Genomic DNA, 19,488 nt, shown 5'->3' with positions numbered 1-19,488 from the left:
TGGACAGGGTGGAGATACCTGCTTCCTTTTCAAATAAGGAAGGATGCCCTTCCTGTGCCTCTTTTTGCCTTTCCTGTGTTAAAATTGCCCCCTTTTTATTATATAAATATTTTTATATTAAAGGGTGTCATCACAACCCCTTTTTTAAGCCAAGCCCTCCATTACCGGGGCCTGGTGTGGCTTTCTGCGCCCTCAGGTTTTGCCGAAAACTGACTCTTCAATCCAACTGTTGAACAACTAGATAAGTAAACAATTACTACAATGATTTGGTTGCTTAAGCAGTAAGGTTTCTAATTAGAGATGAGTGGTTTACTGTAGTACGCCAGAAATCTGAATCCATTTGAATTTTGTGAATCCGAACTGAACTAAAACCCAGTTCTGGACTTTCCAAGTAGATCTAGTCTCAACAGATTCCTGTTTCGGATCTTCCTGCGGTTTGGAATTTGGATTTTAAATCTGAATTTCATGTTTATGTAAATATTTATAATTAATATATATATTTTAGCGAAACAAAAACCGAATAAAAACCATAACACTTGAGGGTGGTTTTTCTAAAAACAAAACATGCTGAAGAATTAAAACCAAAAATGGGGGTCCACACACAACTCTTCTAAAGCTATTTCAGGTAATAAAATGGCCACACACACACACACACACACACACACACACACAAACCGTCATAAATCCATATTTTCTACCATACTCAATACAATTCCATTTAACCATATATAATTTTGAATGAACACGTTAATATCTCACATGAATTAATAGTTGATCACTTAAGTCAAACTGATGAGGCAAAATTCTGTTTGTAGCGAGGTTTATAGTTAATCTTAAAACATGGGGGGTAATTCCAAGTTGATCGCAGCAGGAATTTTGTTAGCAGTTGGGCAAAACTATGTGCACTGCAGGGGAGGCAGATATAACATGTGCAGAAAGAGTTAGATTTGGGTGGGTTATTTTGTTTCTGTGCAGGGTAAAAACTGGCTGCTTTATTTTTACACTGCAAATTAGATTTCAGATTGAACACACCACACCCAAATCTATCTCTCTCTGCACATGTTATATCTGCCTCCCCTGCAGTGCACATGGGGGGTAATTCTGAGTTGATCGCAGCAGGATTTTTGTTAGCAGTTGGGCAAAACCATGTGCACTGCAGGGGAGGCAGATATAACATGTGCAGAGAGAGTTAGATTTGGGTGTGGTGTGTTCAATCTGCAATCTAAATTGCAGTGTAAAATAAAGCAGCCAGTATTTACCCTGCACAGAAACAAAATAACCCACCCAAATCTAACTCTCTCTGCACATGTTATATCTGCCTTCCCTGCAGTGCACATGGTTTTGCCCAACTGATAACAAAAATCCTGCTGCGATCAACTCAGAATTACCCCCATGGTTTTGCCCAACTGCTAACAAAATTCCTGCTGCGATCAACTTGGAATTACCCCCATGGATTGTAGAGGAAAAATGTTGGATAGGAAATTATTTTATCATTACATAAGTAGCAATTTTATATTTGTTGTTTTAATAATATTTGGCTAGTAAAAACTTGATATACAAGTATGGGAGGCTCTGATCCATTTTAACTGAATGAAATCAACAAATATTGAAAAAAATGTGTTTATTCTTTTATTTGGCATTGAATATCTGGAAACAAGGAAAAATAATATATCCATTCCTGACAACTCTTTTTATCTGGTTAAAAAGTTTACTGTCCTGCTTTTTTATACAGTTTAGAGCAGGTTTGGCGAACCTTTGGCCCTCCAGCTGTTGTTGAACTACACATACCAGCATGCCTTGCTATAGTTTTGCTATTTGGCCATGCTAAAACTGTTGCAGGGCATGCTGTGATGTGTAGTTGAACAACAGCTGGAGGGCCGAAGGTTCCCCATCCCTGGTTTAGAGTAATTAATCACTGCATAGTTGTGCTATTAAAAATGTTTTGTCTCTAGAAAACAGGTGTCAAGAATGAATCTTAAATCTGCCTGGAGATGGGAAAAAAGAAATAGAAAACAAGTCAGTCTATTTTTATTGTCATATTTATGATGTTTTTAATACTCAGTATTCCCAGTGTATAGAGTCTTCTATTATGCCTGCCCAGGGCCGGCTCCAGGCCTACTAGCACCCTGAGCGAGAAAATGTAAAAGCGCCCCCCCCCCCCCTCCCCCTACGGCGCGCTCCTGGAAAAGTGGGCGTGGCCTCTGGAAAAGTGGGCGTGGCCTCGTAACTTCATATCATCAAACTATAAATATATTTTCACACAATTAGCAGCCTTACACATAGCCACAGTAGTGTTCCTTACACACAATGTCTCCAGTATAGTGCCAGATACACATAATGTGCAGTGCCAGATAGACATGACATGCCCCCCAGCAGTGCCAGCTACACGTAACATGCCCCCCCAGCAGTGCCAGCTACACGTGACATGCCCCCCCAGCAGTGCCAGCTAGACATGACATGCCCCGCATCAGTGCCAGCTAGACATGACATGCCCCGCAGCAGTGCCAGCTACACATGACATGCCCCCCAGCAGTGCCAGCTACACATGATAGTGTTCACTTTTTAGGGCATGGTGCTGATCACAGGGAGGGCACATTTTTAAGTTAGGAGGGCAAAATGATGTACATACTGCTTGTTGTTCCCATACCTATATGCCAAAGCATGGACAGTGCGCGCCGAAGGCGCGCAGCAAAAATTAAGGGGAGTTACTTCGTGGGGAAGGTACGTGGCCACATAATAGTGGCAATTTGCATTACACCACACAGTAGTGCAGCTAATACACACTGCACCAGGTAGAACCTCCTATACACTTTGCGTCAGGCACAGCACTGAGACACATTGCACCAGGGAGAGCACTGAGACACATTGCCTAGCCACAGACGCCTAGCGGGAACACTACATGACATGCCCCCCAGCAGTGCCAGCTACACGTGACATGCCCCCCAGCAGTGCCAGCTACACGTGACATGCTCCCCAGCAGTGCCAGCTACACGTGACATGCCCCCCCAGCAGTGCCAGCTACACATGACATGCCCCCCCAGCAGTGCCAGCTACACGTGACATGCCCCCCAGCAGTGCCAGCTACATAAATGGCCACACAGTGCCAGATATGCACCCACAGTTCAGATACATAAATGCCCCCAAAGTGCCAGATACATAAATGCCCCCACAGTGCCAGATACATAAGTGCCCACACAGTGCCAGATACATAAGTGCCCCCACAGTGCCAGATATAAAAATGCCCACACAGTGCCAGATATGTCCCCACAGTGCCAGATATAAAAATGCCCACACAGTGCCAGATATGTCCCCACAGTGCCAGATATAAAAATGCCCCCACAGTGCCAGATATAAAAATGCCCACACAGTGCCAGATATGTCCCCACAGTGCCAGATATAAAAATGCCCCCACAGTGCCAGATATGCCCCCACAGGGCCAGATACAGAAATGCCCCCAGTGCCAGATACATAAATGCCCCCAGTGCCAGATGCATAAATGCCCCCAGTGCCAGATGCATAAGTGCCCACACAGTGCCAGATACATTATTGCCCCCCACAGTGTCAGATACATTAATGCCCCCACAGTGCCAGATATGCCCCCGCAGTGCCAGATACATTAATGCCCCCACAGTGCCAAATACATTAATGCCCCCCGCGTGCCAGATACATTAATGCCCCCCACAGTGCCAGATACATTAATGCCCCCACAGTGCCAGATACATTAATGCCCCCACAGTGCCAGATACAATAATGCCCCTAGTGCCAGATATGTCTCCACAGTGATAGATACATTAATGCCCCCAGTGCCAGATATGCCCCCACAGTGCCAGATACATTAATGCCCCCAGTGCCAGATATGCCCCCACAGTGCCAGATACATTAATTCCCCCAGTGCCAGATATTCCCCCACAGTGCCAGATACATTAATGCCCCCAGTGCCAGATATGCCCCCACAGTGCCAGATACATTAATGCCCCCAGTGCCAGATATTCCCCCACAGTGATAGATACATTAATGCCCCCAGTGCCAGATATGCCCTCACAGTGCCAGATACCTTAAACGCTCGCTGAAGACCCGTAAAAGTATCCAGGCTATCGGCCCCTGTCTTCTGTGTGGCCTGGTCCAATGTGTAAATGCTTTTTCAGTAAGATCATATTCTTACCTTTACATACCTCCCAACATGACCCTCTCCAGGAGGGACACAATGCTCTGCTTCTTGACTTTTCTCTTAGTGTATGATTGCTGGCACCTGTTTTGAACAGGTAAATGGATAAGAAATGTGTTTCAGCACAGGTGATGGCAATCATACATGAAGAGAAAAGTCCAGGAGCAGAGTATTCTGTCCCTCCTGGAGAGGGTCATGTTGGGAGGTATGCCATTTCTTCTCTCACTCATTTCCCGGATGCAATACCCTGGCCCTGACTTGTAAATTTGTTAAATGCTTTTAACTCCAAATAATGACTGTAGGTGGAAAATGATTGCGAGAAGCAGTGCGCTCTCATTGTGCAGAGGCGTCTGGGTGGGCTTTGTACGCTGATATAATTCTAAAGCTACGCAAAGCTTTCAGAACTGTTATGTTGAATATTTGCCTCCTGATATTATATAATTATATTAATAATTGTGCTTCTAGAAACGTAGCCTTTAACTTCAGGCCAGTGCTTGCTGGAAGGTATGGAAGAGTTTGCTATATATTCAGGCCTGGCCGGTAGCGTCCGCAGCTGTTTACCTGATGTCAGGCTGCACTCCTTGTGCTGGATCTCGTCCACTGGCCACACAATCTGCAGAGTCCCGGAGGCAGTAAGGTCCACGGTGTGGCGCAGACTAAGCTAAGGTCTGACTCTGATCGGCTCTGCGCGCCATGTGCGCTGTGCGGTTCCGCTGACGTCAGACGCCGGAGCCGCTGCCGCCGTACAGCGTCAGCGCGCACAGCCTGGGTAGTTTAGATTTAGTCCGCGGCCCGCCCACAGCACTCCCCCTCGATGACTCATCATCGGTACGGGGCAGCAGGCACACCACAAACAGTCAGCCGCGGCCGCTGGCCGTCCACTGCTGTTGTCGCTAGGCAGGCTACTACCACTATTAGCAGGCGGGCGGGCGGGCCGGGGCGGGAATGGATTAATCATGGACGGATCGCTGTGTGCTGCAGCCGGTCACAGATGCTCTCCAGGCTCCACTGCTCCAGCCAGGTTCCAATATGGCGGCACAAGCATGCGGCGCCCATTAAGGGTGGCGCCCTGCGCGGCCGCTCTATTGGAACATGCCTGGAGCCGGCCCTGTGCCTGCCCAATCACCTATCTTTACTTATTGTGAAGTTCTTAAGGCTCAAAGCAAACTGGAGATTATGTAGGAGTGGCGATGCCTGTGGATCTATTATAGTTTTGAATGAAGAACACAAATTTGTAAAAACAAATTGTCACTTTTAAGACATGGTATAGAGTAGACTGTAACATGGGTAGACAGTATATAATGCAAATTATGTAAAACAAATGTGTTACAGTGGATGTACTATAACCCCCACCCCATATAATTTATTTTTCTCAGTACTTTAGTCTATAGAAGCGGTACATTTTTATTTTGACACAATCCTTTGAACATTTTATGCAATTTTATTACAATAATGTTGGAAAAATGTCTCAAATCAAAGAAACTGTGATCCGTATTCAGCATTCAATGTTCAAAGCCTACAAATTGGATTCCCGATGTATTACAGATTTTTTGTTTTTATGTGCTATAGACTTTTGTATGACTGATTTAGTGTTCAAACTGTGCATAACTAGACAAACATGATTTCTAGACTACCAGAAAAAAGCGTTAATAATCCACTAGAATGTAAAGTATGTCTATTTTTATTTCTGTAAGACATTACATAAATCTTATCTAGAAGATGTTTTGTGCACTAAAGTCAGTTAAAATAAAGGCAAAAGAAATGGTCGTTGTGTTTTACATCAGACTAATAGTTATATAGGAAACGTATTGGAGGCTGCTACAATTGCAGAAGACTCCTTGTCTATAATTAGATTATAACTGCTGTAATATTAATGATACAAAAACTAAGGGACATGGTCATTAGGTCGACAACACTTAGGCCGACAGTCATTAGGTCGACCACTATTGGTTGACATGCATTAGGTAAACATGGTCACTAGGTCGACATGGAAAAGGTCGACTTGAGTTTTTCACATTTATTTTTATTTTTTTAACTTTTTCATACTTTACGATCCATGTGGACTACGATTGGGAACGGTAACCTGTGCCGATCCCAGTGGTAGCGGAGCGAGGCACCTTGCCCGAAGCATGGCGAGCAAAGCGATCCACACGAGGGGACATGGTGCACTAATTGGCGTTCTCCATCACTTTACAAAGAAAACGTCACCAAAAAAAAGTTAAAAAACTCTTGTCAACCTTTTTCCATGTCGACCTAGTACATGTCAACCTAATGACCATGTTGACCTAGTGACCATGTTGACCTAATGCATGTCGACCAATGGTGGGCGACCTGATGACTATCATCCTAAGTGTGGTCGACCTAACTACCCATACCCAAAACTAAAATCAGGGAAAATGCTTTAGGTAAACCAATGAAATTTTATTTCTAAAGGTCTATAAAAGGTTGTAGACTTTTGTCTAAACTATAGCACTGACTTAGGATAAGAAACCAAAAATACTAGGAAATGGAAATGAAAAATAATTCAGCATATTTTTACAACTGGAATACTCCCAACAGTTCAAGCAGAAGGCTGCAAACATGTAAAGCTGGATGGACTTTTTTTTATAAAAAGCAAGTGTAAAATGTGCCTCAAAAAATTTGCAGTTCACTTGGTTGGCAGAGGTGGCATATAAACATAATCCATACAGCTCAGAAAGGGTAGCATATGCGCCTGCTTTACTCCATGAGACAGCAGTCTTACAGTACATTACAGTCATAGTAGTAGTAAAGGATAAAGTTACAGTACCAAATTCATACTCTATAGTATAATATATGCCGGTATTGTTTAATTAACAACTGAAAAAGTTGCATTTACCATGTAAAAGGAATTAGAACAAATGAAATACAAAATGAAAGCAGTAATTAAAATCAAATTATTGCATATATCCATGACCTTCCCCTTTAAAAGATCAAATGTATTTGTATTGTGGTTCATTTATGAATATCACTGTAATAAATAATGCAGATTGCAGCAACCATATTACCATAGCATTAGCATAAGTGAAGGGAGTAAAATGCATTCAGCCAATTAGAAGCCACCAAAGTTTATCATGATTATCATCAGATTGCATTTATGCCATGGGACCAGCACCTGTAACTTATCTACCTCTTAAATATGTGCGCCTTCACCTTTCTTGTGATCGGAATAGTATGCATTTTGCACAAACATGTCTACTCTTCACATTTACCTGTTCCCTCCAACTCCTCCCATTGATGCACAGTTGATAAAATACATCTACAATCTGCTAGGTAAAGAAGTGCAAATTGCATTTCCATCAAATTCTAAATGATGAACATGAAAATGGATAAACCTCTAATGACTCTGTGGGGTAAATTTACTAAAGTTTCTAAAACAAACAATTGGTGATGTTGCCCATAGCAACCAATCAGATGCGGTCTATCATTTTCTAAAACACTTTTTTTATATCATTTATCCAAGTGTTTTTTATTTTTACATTTTAATTATAATGTTAAAGGAAAAAATAGTAAACAGAAATAAACCCACTGTATCATAGCTTTATGCATTTTTTACCTTTAAGTAGTTAGTAGATCACCTAACCTTTGCTCTTTTCCTACTAGATTGTAAACTCTTATAAATATGGTTCTTTCTACTTTTTAATATCTGCACTTGTATTTGGGTTTTATGCACAGGAATACATCAAGCGGATACAAGGGGTACTGATGTACTAGTACCAATGTACTAATAGTACTATTGTAGGGAAGTCTGCAGTGCGCATATGATTTTGCCTTATTTACAGGCAGATGTCCAACTGTGACTAAGAAGTAGCTTGCTGCAAAAATCACCTGCAAAATAGAATATATATGGGGACACGAGAGTTACATGCCTGGGCCCATCTCTCATGAGAGGGCAGAGGCTTCTGTCTGGAGGCCTCTATCTCAGCTGACCATCTTCTCATACTATTCCCCACCCCCAACTTTCCTCCTTCTTTAATCTCCTCCTCCCACTGCTTCTATTGTACCTGCCTGACATATATTATAGTAGTAGATATGCACGAACAAAAGTTTCTGAAATGTGCCTCTGCTCCCATCCACCCCAAAGTACTCCTCTGCCCCTCATCCCTCCACAAGTGTTCTTGTGCCCCATTCCTCCACAAGTGTACCTCTGCCCACCTACAAGTCAGACACTTCCTTACTATGTCAGATAGATTAAACATCCCTAGAAGGTATCTTACTCCCTTTGAAACATTCTGTGCTTCTCCTCAAATACCATCCCACAAAGTTTCTGCCTTTTACAAATTGTTAACAAATAATCTGTTTTACACACTGCAGCCATATGCCCAGGGTTGGGAAAAAGACTTAGCATTTTTCTGCACTTCTCAGATCAAAACTCACCAAATTTCCAGGAGTTTATACTGTTGCATCTGTATATAATGACCAGATGTATGCTTTGTCTTATAGAGTGCATGTAAATCTGGCTCTGGTGCAAGCCAGTGCCTCCTAAGCCATTTACCTCACCGCACGTCCCTGGGAAGTCTATTATACATATTACACCATATCCTGCAACATTTGGGACTAGTCACGCATTCGTTATCTACTGTAGTTTTAGTTTGTTCAAAATAATACAGGAAAACCAAGAAGTTTCTGCCATCCACACTATGGGCTCTGCATTGTGCATAATACACACATGACAAAATTTAAAGTCTTAATTTTTGTAGAATAACAGATATATTGTAATTAAATATATTACAAGATGCTAAATATATGAAATATCTAGATGCCAGAAATAAAGGTTGGTAGAAAATATTATGGTCATTGTGACAGTATTTACACATATACCTAAATGTATTTACACATTACCTAAATCTTTGATGGATTTGTTTTTCCCCTAAAATCTTTTTATTGTACAGGATCTTTGTAATGCCCCACAACTGTAGATGCTGTAACTAACACATTTTTAAAAATACAAATGTGTCTGGACTAACATTATTCTGCTGAATATAGACAAAAAAGGTACACATTGTTATATGGTCTCTTCATCATCAGTCTAAAATACAGGTTGAGTATCCCTTATCCAAAATGCTTGGGACCAGAGAAATTTTGGATATTGGATTTTTCCGTATTTTGGAATAATTGCATACCATAATGAGATATTATGGTGATGGGACCTAAATCTAAGCACAGAATACATTTATGTTCCATATACTCCTTATACACACAGCCTGAAGGTCATTTTAGCCAATATTTTTTATAACTTTGTGCATTAAACAAAGTGTGTCTACATTCACACAATTCATTTATGTTTCATATACACCTTATACACACAGCCTGAAGGTCATTTAATACAATATTTTTAATAACTTTGAGTATTAAACAAAGTTTGTGTACATTGAGCCATCAAAAAACAAAGGTTTCACTATCTCACTCTCACTCAAAAAAGTCTGTATTTCGGAATATTCCGTATTTCAGAATATTTGGATATGGGATACTCAACCTGTATTATGCTAATTTGTAATGCAAATTAACCTGATTAACACTTTTAAAAATAGCCTTAAGAAATATTTATCTTAATAGTCATGCATTTAGCTTCAGAAGCTAGGGCAACTGTGAATAAACTCAGGAAGCCAAATATTTATCTCCAGACACAGGGAGCTACCATTAGATCATCAATCAATGTTGGTGGTTTCATTATGGGGTCTTTGAGTAGGTTTATATTTAGACCTCCTTGTTTAGCTTAATGCTTATTGTCTGCCATTGCACTTGAACTGCTGAAATTTTATACAATAGTGGGGCAGTATATTGTGAAGTTTCTTTTTCCACCTGTTTCTGATATGTAGATTTACTGTCTCCAGAAGTTATTGCCAAATGGATGTAGGCAGAAGCTTTATAATTAATCTCTAATCTCAATCACATCTATCAGACCTTGTAATATATGTAAAAACAATCAGAAGAAACAAATTAAAAGCATGGTCAGCAGCACAAACAAAACCAGAGTGCTTCTAGCAAAAATGGCTGCCCAATGTAGTAAATAGATTTTAGGTAATTAGAGCACCTAGAATTTAAGATATTGCTACACTATATAATGAGATTTACTAATTTCCAAGACAATCTTTGTAATTCATCTTAATATTTACAACTGAACTTGTGTCATTCAAAGTAATAATGTATTTATGCTATTCAGCTTCTGACCAATGTAAGTGCAGATGGCAAACACATCTCCACACAAAACACATCACATTGGCAATGGCATTAAAATTATTTGCTTTTTTCCCTTAGTAATGTTGTAAAGATAAATGTGTATGTCCGAGATTGTATCAAAGTTAAATAGTGCAGTTAGTTAATAAAACAGATGTCTCATTATTTGTTTATGTATTAGAGGTTTATGGCAAGAAAAATAAAGGGTTTAGGTCAGACATTTGTTATGCAGGGATCAAAGGGCTTTACATCCTATTTCTCAACTTGTAAAATATATTTTCCTTGATGGACTTTGCACGTAGAGTCTAGAAATATTACAATACACACTAAACCTTATGTTTAAAATGTTCCAATGAAAAAATGACTTTGCTGTAGAAAAAAAGGTTTAATTTGCTTAAGAAACGGCATTTCCTTTTCGATTATTAAAGCATAACTAACACAATAATATGCTTGATTTTTACAAAGCAGTGGTATATTGACGTACTACTTTTGGCAAAAGGACTCATTGCACCCTGTCTGTGCATTCTGTTTGTATAGCAGTTCAGAATGGAGATTTCCTTCTGCTAAACATGCTCGGGAATGTGGATTATGTTAATTCTGTTAAATGCCCTGAATCCTATAGGAGAACGAGTGCTATATAAATAAAATTGTTGTTGTTGTTATTATTATTATTATTATTTATAAACAGGTATACGGAATCTCATCATGCTGCAAATAAGTGTTATTTTAACAAATCGATGCTTTTTAAAATCATAAACTCGTGACACTAAGTAAAATTGTATTCAAATTATTTATTAATAATAATAATAATAATTTTATTTATATAGCGCTTTTTCTCCAATAGGACTCAAGGCACTTTACAGACATCAAAAACAATGCACATAATACAGAAGATTTAAGTAATACAGAAATAGATAAACCACACAGACATAAAAAAAAACCTTGAGCACACAGAAAGAATAATGCATGATTGGTGTAGGCATTTTGGGTAATAACTTGCAAGGGTTGTGTATTCCACCCTCACAAGGTACCAGGTACAGTAGCCATCTTGGGCGCACTGTGTAGGATTACCCAGAGTGGTATAGTCTACCCCTAGAATAGATAACACAAAACGGGGAGATTGCAGAGTCCTAAAGTTCAGAGTAGTGTTCAAGCAAAACCATCAGGCAGAGCCGGCCTTAGCTATAGGCAGGCTAGGCATTTGCCTAGGGCATCCAAGCATGTCCCTGCAGTATCTCATGCTGGGAGGGACAGTCTGCAAACTAACTGTTACTTTCCAAATGTATTCAATCAGTACTTGTATACACTGCTGTTTACATTTGTCAAATAAAATGCATACTCTCCCTTAAAGTTCTTTAAACTCCCTTCGACATGCTTGAATGCCCCTGACTTGTGAGACCTCAGACAGACAGGAGAAGCCCAGTAACTGCAATTCCTAGACCTGTGACATTTTCACTGACTATATAAGGTTATTACTTATTACTAAATGGCTCCTTATGATACCACATGTGTATTTGGAAGATTGCTTCACATTAATCTGACATCACCTATACTGTTTGTGCACGTGGGGGAGGGAGACCCTGCCATCCTGTGTGTGTCCCTTATCCCTGTGCAAACCCAAGGTGTCTGCAGGGACATAACATGGGCAGTGTTCTCCCCACACTTTATTTCCTAGTCAGTCCTTGCCGTAAAATTACCCTGCCAGGATGGCATACCCTGTGAGGTCACATCCCTTGTATGGGTACCCCTTTAACGGGTGCGAGCGCAAGCACGCACCCACCCATCCTGCCACCTCCTATCAAAAAAATGCAGTCACGGGTGTATGGAGCTGCATGGGCGCACACACTGACTGCAAGCACGCCAGCAAGCAAAAGTAAGTTGTATAAAAAAAGCTACTAGCATTACTAATGTGGGGCATATGTGTAAAGTACATTACTGTGTGGAATTATAAATGTGTATTTGGCCCACAGGGTAACCCCCCGGTGGGCCCCACTGTCTAAGTGTTGCTGGTTCAGATGCAGAAATAGCGGCGGTGCTAGCGGGCACCAGACAAAATTTTGCCTAGGGCATCAAATTGGCTAGGGCCAGCTCTGCCATCAGGTCCATGTATTTTTCATCCCATCCACAAGAGCATCAGATAAGGCAGCCATGTTGGGCGCACTACGAAGGTTACACTGTGGGAGATGAGCCATACAAGGGCCAAATGCATGTATTGGTAAACTCACACATGTGTAGGAGTATGCTATACCATGCATGGAAAGATCCAAATGAAGCAAACTCTATATCATATACCTTTAATGAATATTTCCTTCCAATGTTTCATTCAGACCATATAAATATTGCATTTTTATGAGGCAAACAGTATATACAAGGAAGAGGTGCAGAACCATTATTCCAACTCATAATTTTCCCAATAACTAGTCAATGCAGCCATACAAGTTACATTTTGTTTATATTACAGAAAATGCAGGGAAGTAACAGAATCAGCATGCAGTAACAGTATAAGTAAACAGATTCCAATATATATATATATATATATATATATATATATACATATACACACACACACTAAAATACACAGATTTAGGAACATCAGTGAAAACTTTAAAAGGGCAAGCTCTTAAAAATGATATAGAACAGATTGAAAAGTTTGGCAGAATGATTTGTACTTACCACAATATCTTTTCCTGCCCACTTGCATTCATCCCTTCTAGTATTTGTTACAGGCCAAGCAATCTAAAAAAAAGATATAGTAAAACAAATAATTGTTTTTGTATGTTTCCTATGGCGGAATATTGAAATTTAATTGGAAGCTTATATAGCAGTGTAAACTTTGTCCGAGCAGGTAACATTTTCAATTTACAATACAATAGATTAATAAATATGTTTATTTTCGGAGTTTAGAGGTTTTGGATTAAGCAATAATAATACAAAAGGTTCTCTAAAAGTGCAAAAGTTGACCATAGCATACACAATACTATCATGGAGGTGTCTGATCGGCTCCAAAAGTATTTTTAAGCAGGACATTGACCCCAAGCAAGCAACCATTGTCTAAAAAAACTATCTTCAGTGTAAAGAAAAACAAGGTGTCCTGAAAGTGATGATATAGCCCCCACAGAGGCCTAATCTCAACATCAAGATCTGTCTGGGATTACATGAAGAGACAGAAGGATTTCAATAATTCTACATCTATAGAACATCTGTGGTTAGTTCTCCAAGTTGTTTAGAACAACCTTCCTGTCAAGTTCCTTCAAAAACTGTGTGCAACTGTACCAAGAAGAATTGATGCTGTTTTGAAGGCAAACGGTGGTCACACTAAATATTGATTTGATTTAGATTTCTCTTCTGTTCATTCACTTTAGCATTTATTCTAGTTCAACAGGATAGTTTGCATTAGATAGGTGGATAAACAAAGTATCATACACCTTGGACCACAGTTGATACTGGTTCAGTGGATGTATTCCAATAAGGCAACAATATCCAGAATATTACACTGTTAAATAGGAATAGCCTATTGAATCACCCAAAACATTACACTACTGTACATTAGTAAGCAGTGACCATCACTGGAAAAATTATAGTAAATATAATATGAATAAAGAATGGGATTGCTGCAGCTGATTAAGGCTGTTAATAAGCAAACAGTATAGGTACCACCTCCCACAGCACAAATCTACAGTCCTTTCAGTAAAACTCTTTGCAAATTGTTTTGTTCTCCTCTATAGTGGTGTGCTTGATCACAATAAAATGTCCTTACAGTACTCTTAGGGCCTTGTACAGAGACTGCCTGTACACAGACGGCTGTGCTGAAAAATAGCAAATGTCGCAGCCACCAGGATCTGTGCTAAGATGCCCACATCTCAGATCCACCATCTGTGTATGAAGGTGCAACCATCAGATGCACATTGATCATCAATCTACTTAACCTTATGTTCATTCAACATGGTCATCGGAAGTAAAATGGCAGAGCCATTTTGAAGGTGTACAGGATTGGTAATGAAATAGTAATGAAACGCCTGTGTTTGATTGGTCACTCTCCTGTTACTGTCCACAAATTCTCGTGACTTTAATCACTTTGTAAATAAATCTTCACTGCAACCACTATTGAAAGACCATTACAGCATACAGTATGTGCATTTCTCCTTTGTGTCTAACATTGACATTACATCCTTCTCTTAGTCATGCTTTTAATGGAGTTCAAAAGTGCAAAAGAGTGTAATAAAACAGGCCATTTCTTAGAGTTACCATCATCAGCTGTGGTTTGAGACATTCAGATATGAGAAACAATCAGTGTCTTCACCTTGAGCACCAATTTCCCTTGGTTCCAATAAAACTAACAACAACAGTATTTAGGGCAGTACGGATGGTGTAATGGTTAGCATTACTGCTTCACAGTACTTAGAATGGTTCAATTCCCACCATGGGCCTAACTGTGCGGAGTTTGTATATTCTCCACATACTTGCGTGGGTTTCCACCGGGTACTCTGGTTTCCTCCCACAATCCCAAAATGAACCCTAGCGTGAATGTGTCTGTGTGTACATTTATTTATTTATTACCAGTTATTTATTTATATAGCGCACACATATTCTGCAGCTCTTTCCAGAGAATATTTGGCCATTCACATCAGTCCCTGCCCCAGTGGAGCTTACAATCTATGTTCCCTACCACATGTACACGCACACACATTCATGCTAGGGTTAATTTTTGTTGGGATACAATTAACCTACCAGTATATTTTTGGATTGTGGGAGGAGACCGGAGTACCTGGAGGAAGCCCACGCAGGTACGGGGAGAATATACAAACTCCACACAGTTGGGCCATGGTGGGAATCGAACCCATGACCTCAGTGCTGTGAGGCAGTAATGCTAACCATTACACCATCCGTACTGCTCATCCGTACATGTGGTAGGGAATATAGATTGTAAGCTCCACTGGGGCAGGGACTGATGTGAATGGTCAAATATTTTCTGTAAAGCGCTGCTGAATATCTGTGCGCTATATAAATAACTGGTAATAAATAATAATAATAATAATAATAATAATAATAATAATAATGGTTATCTGAACTGTCTGCTAGATATGCAACAATAATATTTGATAGCCACTTTCAGTTACATTAGACTACATTGTTCTGTATTTATGATATTAACTGGGAGAGTTCTGTATGTAGGTTATAAAATATTTGATCTCCTTTCTCTTTTGGTAGTATATAATTTATGACATTCAATTCAGTGTTTAAATACTAACCCAGAGGAAAAAGGAGGAATTGTGCATGGTAGAGTATGCCCATATAAACATTACAAAGACTATTGTTTATTCACTACTTTCTGAATGATGATTACTATATGCAAGAAATATAATCAAAATCCCTGCGGTATATATTTAATAAATCAAGGAAAATGGAAAATATAATTTGGGACCTCTGGCAATACATTAAACCCCATTTTTTCGCATTGGAAATAGGCTAAGTAAACAAACTTAAAATAAATAATTTAATACTGCTTACTTTTACTGGTGTTTAGGAAATACAAAGTATACAAAGCTTTATTAACACATTTAGAAAAACCTTTAAAGTGTGTCTTAATGCTTAAGATATTTCAATTTGTTTAGTATAATGTTGAAATACCATAACTGACACCAAAATAATTGAAAATAACTGGGGAGACTCTGCTATATAAGAACACACTAGTTATTGAATAAGTATTATTTGACATAAATGCAACATTTTAAATAAACAGTTTAATCTCTTTGGATGAACCCAAACCTCAACTGCTAAAGTTTCATATAGTACACTAATCTGCTAAAAGCAATGTTTTCTATAGAATTATTGCACAATTACCAGAGGAGTTTAGAGATATGATAGCACTGATAATAATAATTTCAAGTAATGTAATTCTCAGAAAAACACAAAGTTGCTTCACTACCTACATTGTGCAAGAAAAATGTAGCCCCTCCCCACAGTAACTGACAGTTCCCAATAGCATTTTAGAATAATAAACTTTAAACCAGGTCAGTTGATTGAGAGTGGCAATTTTGCTAACTAAAGGTGTGATATTGTTGAAAATTTAAAGGGGTCAGAAATGTATTAATCTTTTTTCATTTGTTAATCAGGGTCATTTTTAATTAAGACAAATGTTAGAACAAATAAAAGACAAAAAGATAGTACATTAATTGGAATCCGAATGATAGGTTGACAGTCAATAGGTTGACACCATATGGTCGACATGGTCAAAAGGTCGACATAGCAATGGTCAACACAACATTTGGTCAATGAGTTTTTTTTTGTTTTGTTTTTTAGGACTTTTTTATATTTTACCATCCATGTGGACTAAAATTCAGAATGGTAACCTTGCCTAAAAACCCTCGCCATGTGAAGGGATGTGGTACACTAATTGGGGTTCCATGTGCTCAAATCTACAAATTGACCAAAAAAACTTAGGTCAACCTTTCCATGTGCCAACCATTTGCTTGCATTGACCTTTTCCACATGTCAACCTTTTCTCTGCACACCTTTAATACCACACTCGCATTAATTGTAGGTGGTGTCCTCAACTGGGCTGTATACACCTTGCCAAATTACTCTAGTACAGGCCTGGCCAACCCGTGGCTCTCCAGCTGTTGTAAAACTACAAGTCCCATCATGCTTTGCTACAGTTTTGCTATTAGGGAAGGCTAAAATTGTGGCAGGGCATGCTGGGATGTGTAGTTTCACAACATCTGGAGAGCCACAGGTTGGCCAGGCCTGCTCTAGTACAAGGATTAGATGGATTGGGGAGATGTAAATTGGCTTGCCGGACACATACTGTTGGTAACATGTTTTGGGGGCCAACAGCAGTGAAGCCAGAGTTGTAATCCTGGGTGAGTACAAGTATTTTGTATTGCAATGAAACTGTGAAGTGTCATTGTGAGTTAGGATGGATAATGGTAAGTAGCATACATCTTATGCCCTCCCAGGGGGATGCGGTTACTATCCTGGCAGTCAGAATACAGATGCCAGGATCCTGGCTACCATAATGCCGGCAGGGGATCCAGGGCTATTCCCAATCATGGGTGTCCACAACACCCATAGAGTGGGAATAGAACCTGTGGTGAGGGCAGCGAGCCACCAAGCCCGCAGCATGGAAAGCGCAGTGAGCCAGCAAGGGGCTCCATTGCACTCGCCCCCCCCTGTCGGCTTTCTGGCAGCCGGGATCCCTGCATTCGTATGCTGACCGTCCGGATCCCGACCGCCAGAAAAGCATACCCAATGCCTCCCAGGGACCAAATACTGCATAAGTAGAATGTCACATCCTCTGTAGCCCTTGTGATGGCCCCTCCTACTCATTTACAGCCATGAATGTCTGACTCCTTTCTGAATGCTTCTATGGCTACAGCAATTTGGGCAGATAAGTTCACCAACAGGTTAATTAGGGAATAATGAAGAATGATTATAGCCTATAATATTAATATTAAGAATAAGGGGTAAGGAGTAATTCTTTATTTGGGATAATTCAGATTAAGTTTTTTTCTGAGAGTGTAATTATTAGGGGGCTAATGTACTGTCCAGTATAATATGGCAGTCATTGATGCCCATGTCAAGGCTTACTAATATGTATGGGAGGCATGAGGCAAACTTTGTGCCCAGGTGACAGAAAGCCTAGCTTCACCCCTCCTCAAGGAGAAAATGGAAAATACATTTACTCCATGAACATCTGCTGGGTGCCAAATGAAGATTGCTCATCACTATGGATAATTATTTTGCTTTTAATTTGTCAATCTACTTTTCTTAGACCATCTTCATTTTTTGGCAGACCCACAGATTACACCATGCTCCAAATGATGTTTCCATAACTCTTGTAAAAGCCAGCACTCAGACAGTGGTTCTGGTGCTTTAGTGGGCTCTTACAACTGGACAATAATTGCAGGGCTTAGCTGTAAGAGACAAGTGATGAATATATTTATTTAAATATCCATTGAGATTCCTTTAAAATAAATCTCTAGCATAAGTGCATGTTGAAGGGGAAGTGTATACAGTAAGGATCGTTCATCAAAAAATAGAAGTTGGTTCTTAAAGAAAGTCTCCTAATTAAGCCTCTTGATACAAAACATAATAGCTTGTTGGCTGAAGACACTTACAAAAACTATCGGCAACAAGAGCGGACTTAGGGCCTAATTCAGACCAGATTGTAGCCGTGGAACATTTTGCATGGCCACGATCAGATTCACAGACATGCGGGGGATGCTCAGCACTGGACTAGTCTGCCCCACATGTCTGGCTCTGCCTCAGCCCCCAGCACGGGTACAAAAGCATTGCACGGTGGGGATGATTTTGTACCTGAAGAGTAGCTCCCTACCAGTGCAGCTCCTGCACGCTGGCAGGGAGATACTCGTTGCTTCCTGGGTTGCAGCAGCTGCATGTGACATCACTCAGCCACCACAACCCGCACCCCACACGGTACGGCCATGCCTGCATTGCCTGACCCACACCCCCAAAATGGCAGCCAAATGCCGCCAGCCCTCCCCCTCCCACCCAGCAACCGCCTCTGCCTGTCAATCAGGCAGAGGCAATCACTGGGCTGAGATGGCCATCAGCTCTCTGGCATGCATAAGCGCACTGCAGTGCATGCACAGTTTAGACCTGATCGCCCGCTGTGCGAAAACGCACAGCAGCGATCAGGTCTGAATTAGCCCCTTAAAGTATTAAGTGTCAAAATTAGCTGGCTACTGTAGATATATGTATTTTCAGATGGGGAATAAGATGGATAAGATATTGGCCTGGGCCATGTGTATTCATACATCTGGTTAAGATAGTATAGGTAAAGCCTTGCACTTGGACAAGAAGATAACTAGGGGTAAATTTACTAAATGTCAATTATAGTCAATTTTAATCAATTTAAAATCAGTCTCTGTCGATGTTGGGTTTTAAGGGTTGAAACACACATTTGCTAAAAAAAAAATTAATATTCCTTTTTAAATGTTACTAAATGTGTGTTTTGGCCATGGAAGTATAACATTGATATAAATTGATTTTCAATTGATCAAAATTGACCTTTAGTAAATCCTCCCCCTCCTTGGCATAATTTTGTGTGAATGTGCTTTGCAGAAACTCAGTATACAAGGACACACTAATACCCTATCAATAATACC

At 40.1% G+C, this 19,488-nt stretch overlaps 1 protein-coding gene across 2 annotated transcripts in view; it reads right to left on the bottom strand.

Annotated features, from left to right (window-relative positions):
• Window positions 1–19,488, bottom strand: part of SEMA3A (semaphorin 3A) — a 334,819-nt gene that overhangs the window by 202,846 nt on the left and 112,485 nt on the right. For both annotated transcript variants that reach the window (XM_063926932.1, XM_063926933.1), the window contains exon 3: window positions 13,034–13,096. In XM_063926932.1, the coding sequence (XP_063783002.1) occupies window positions 13,034–13,096 (63 nt within the window). The remainder of the gene's footprint in view (window positions 1–13,033; window positions 13,097–19,488) is intronic.

This window comes from Pseudophryne corroboree, chromosome 6, assembly GCF_028390025.1.
Source record: "Pseudophryne corroboree isolate aPseCor3 chromosome 6, aPseCor3.hap2, whole genome shotgun sequence".
NCBI classification, from domain to species: domain Eukaryota; kingdom Metazoa; phylum Chordata; class Amphibia; order Anura; family Myobatrachidae; genus Pseudophryne; species Pseudophryne corroboree.
This window is presented reverse-complemented; position numbering and strand designations above follow the sequence as displayed.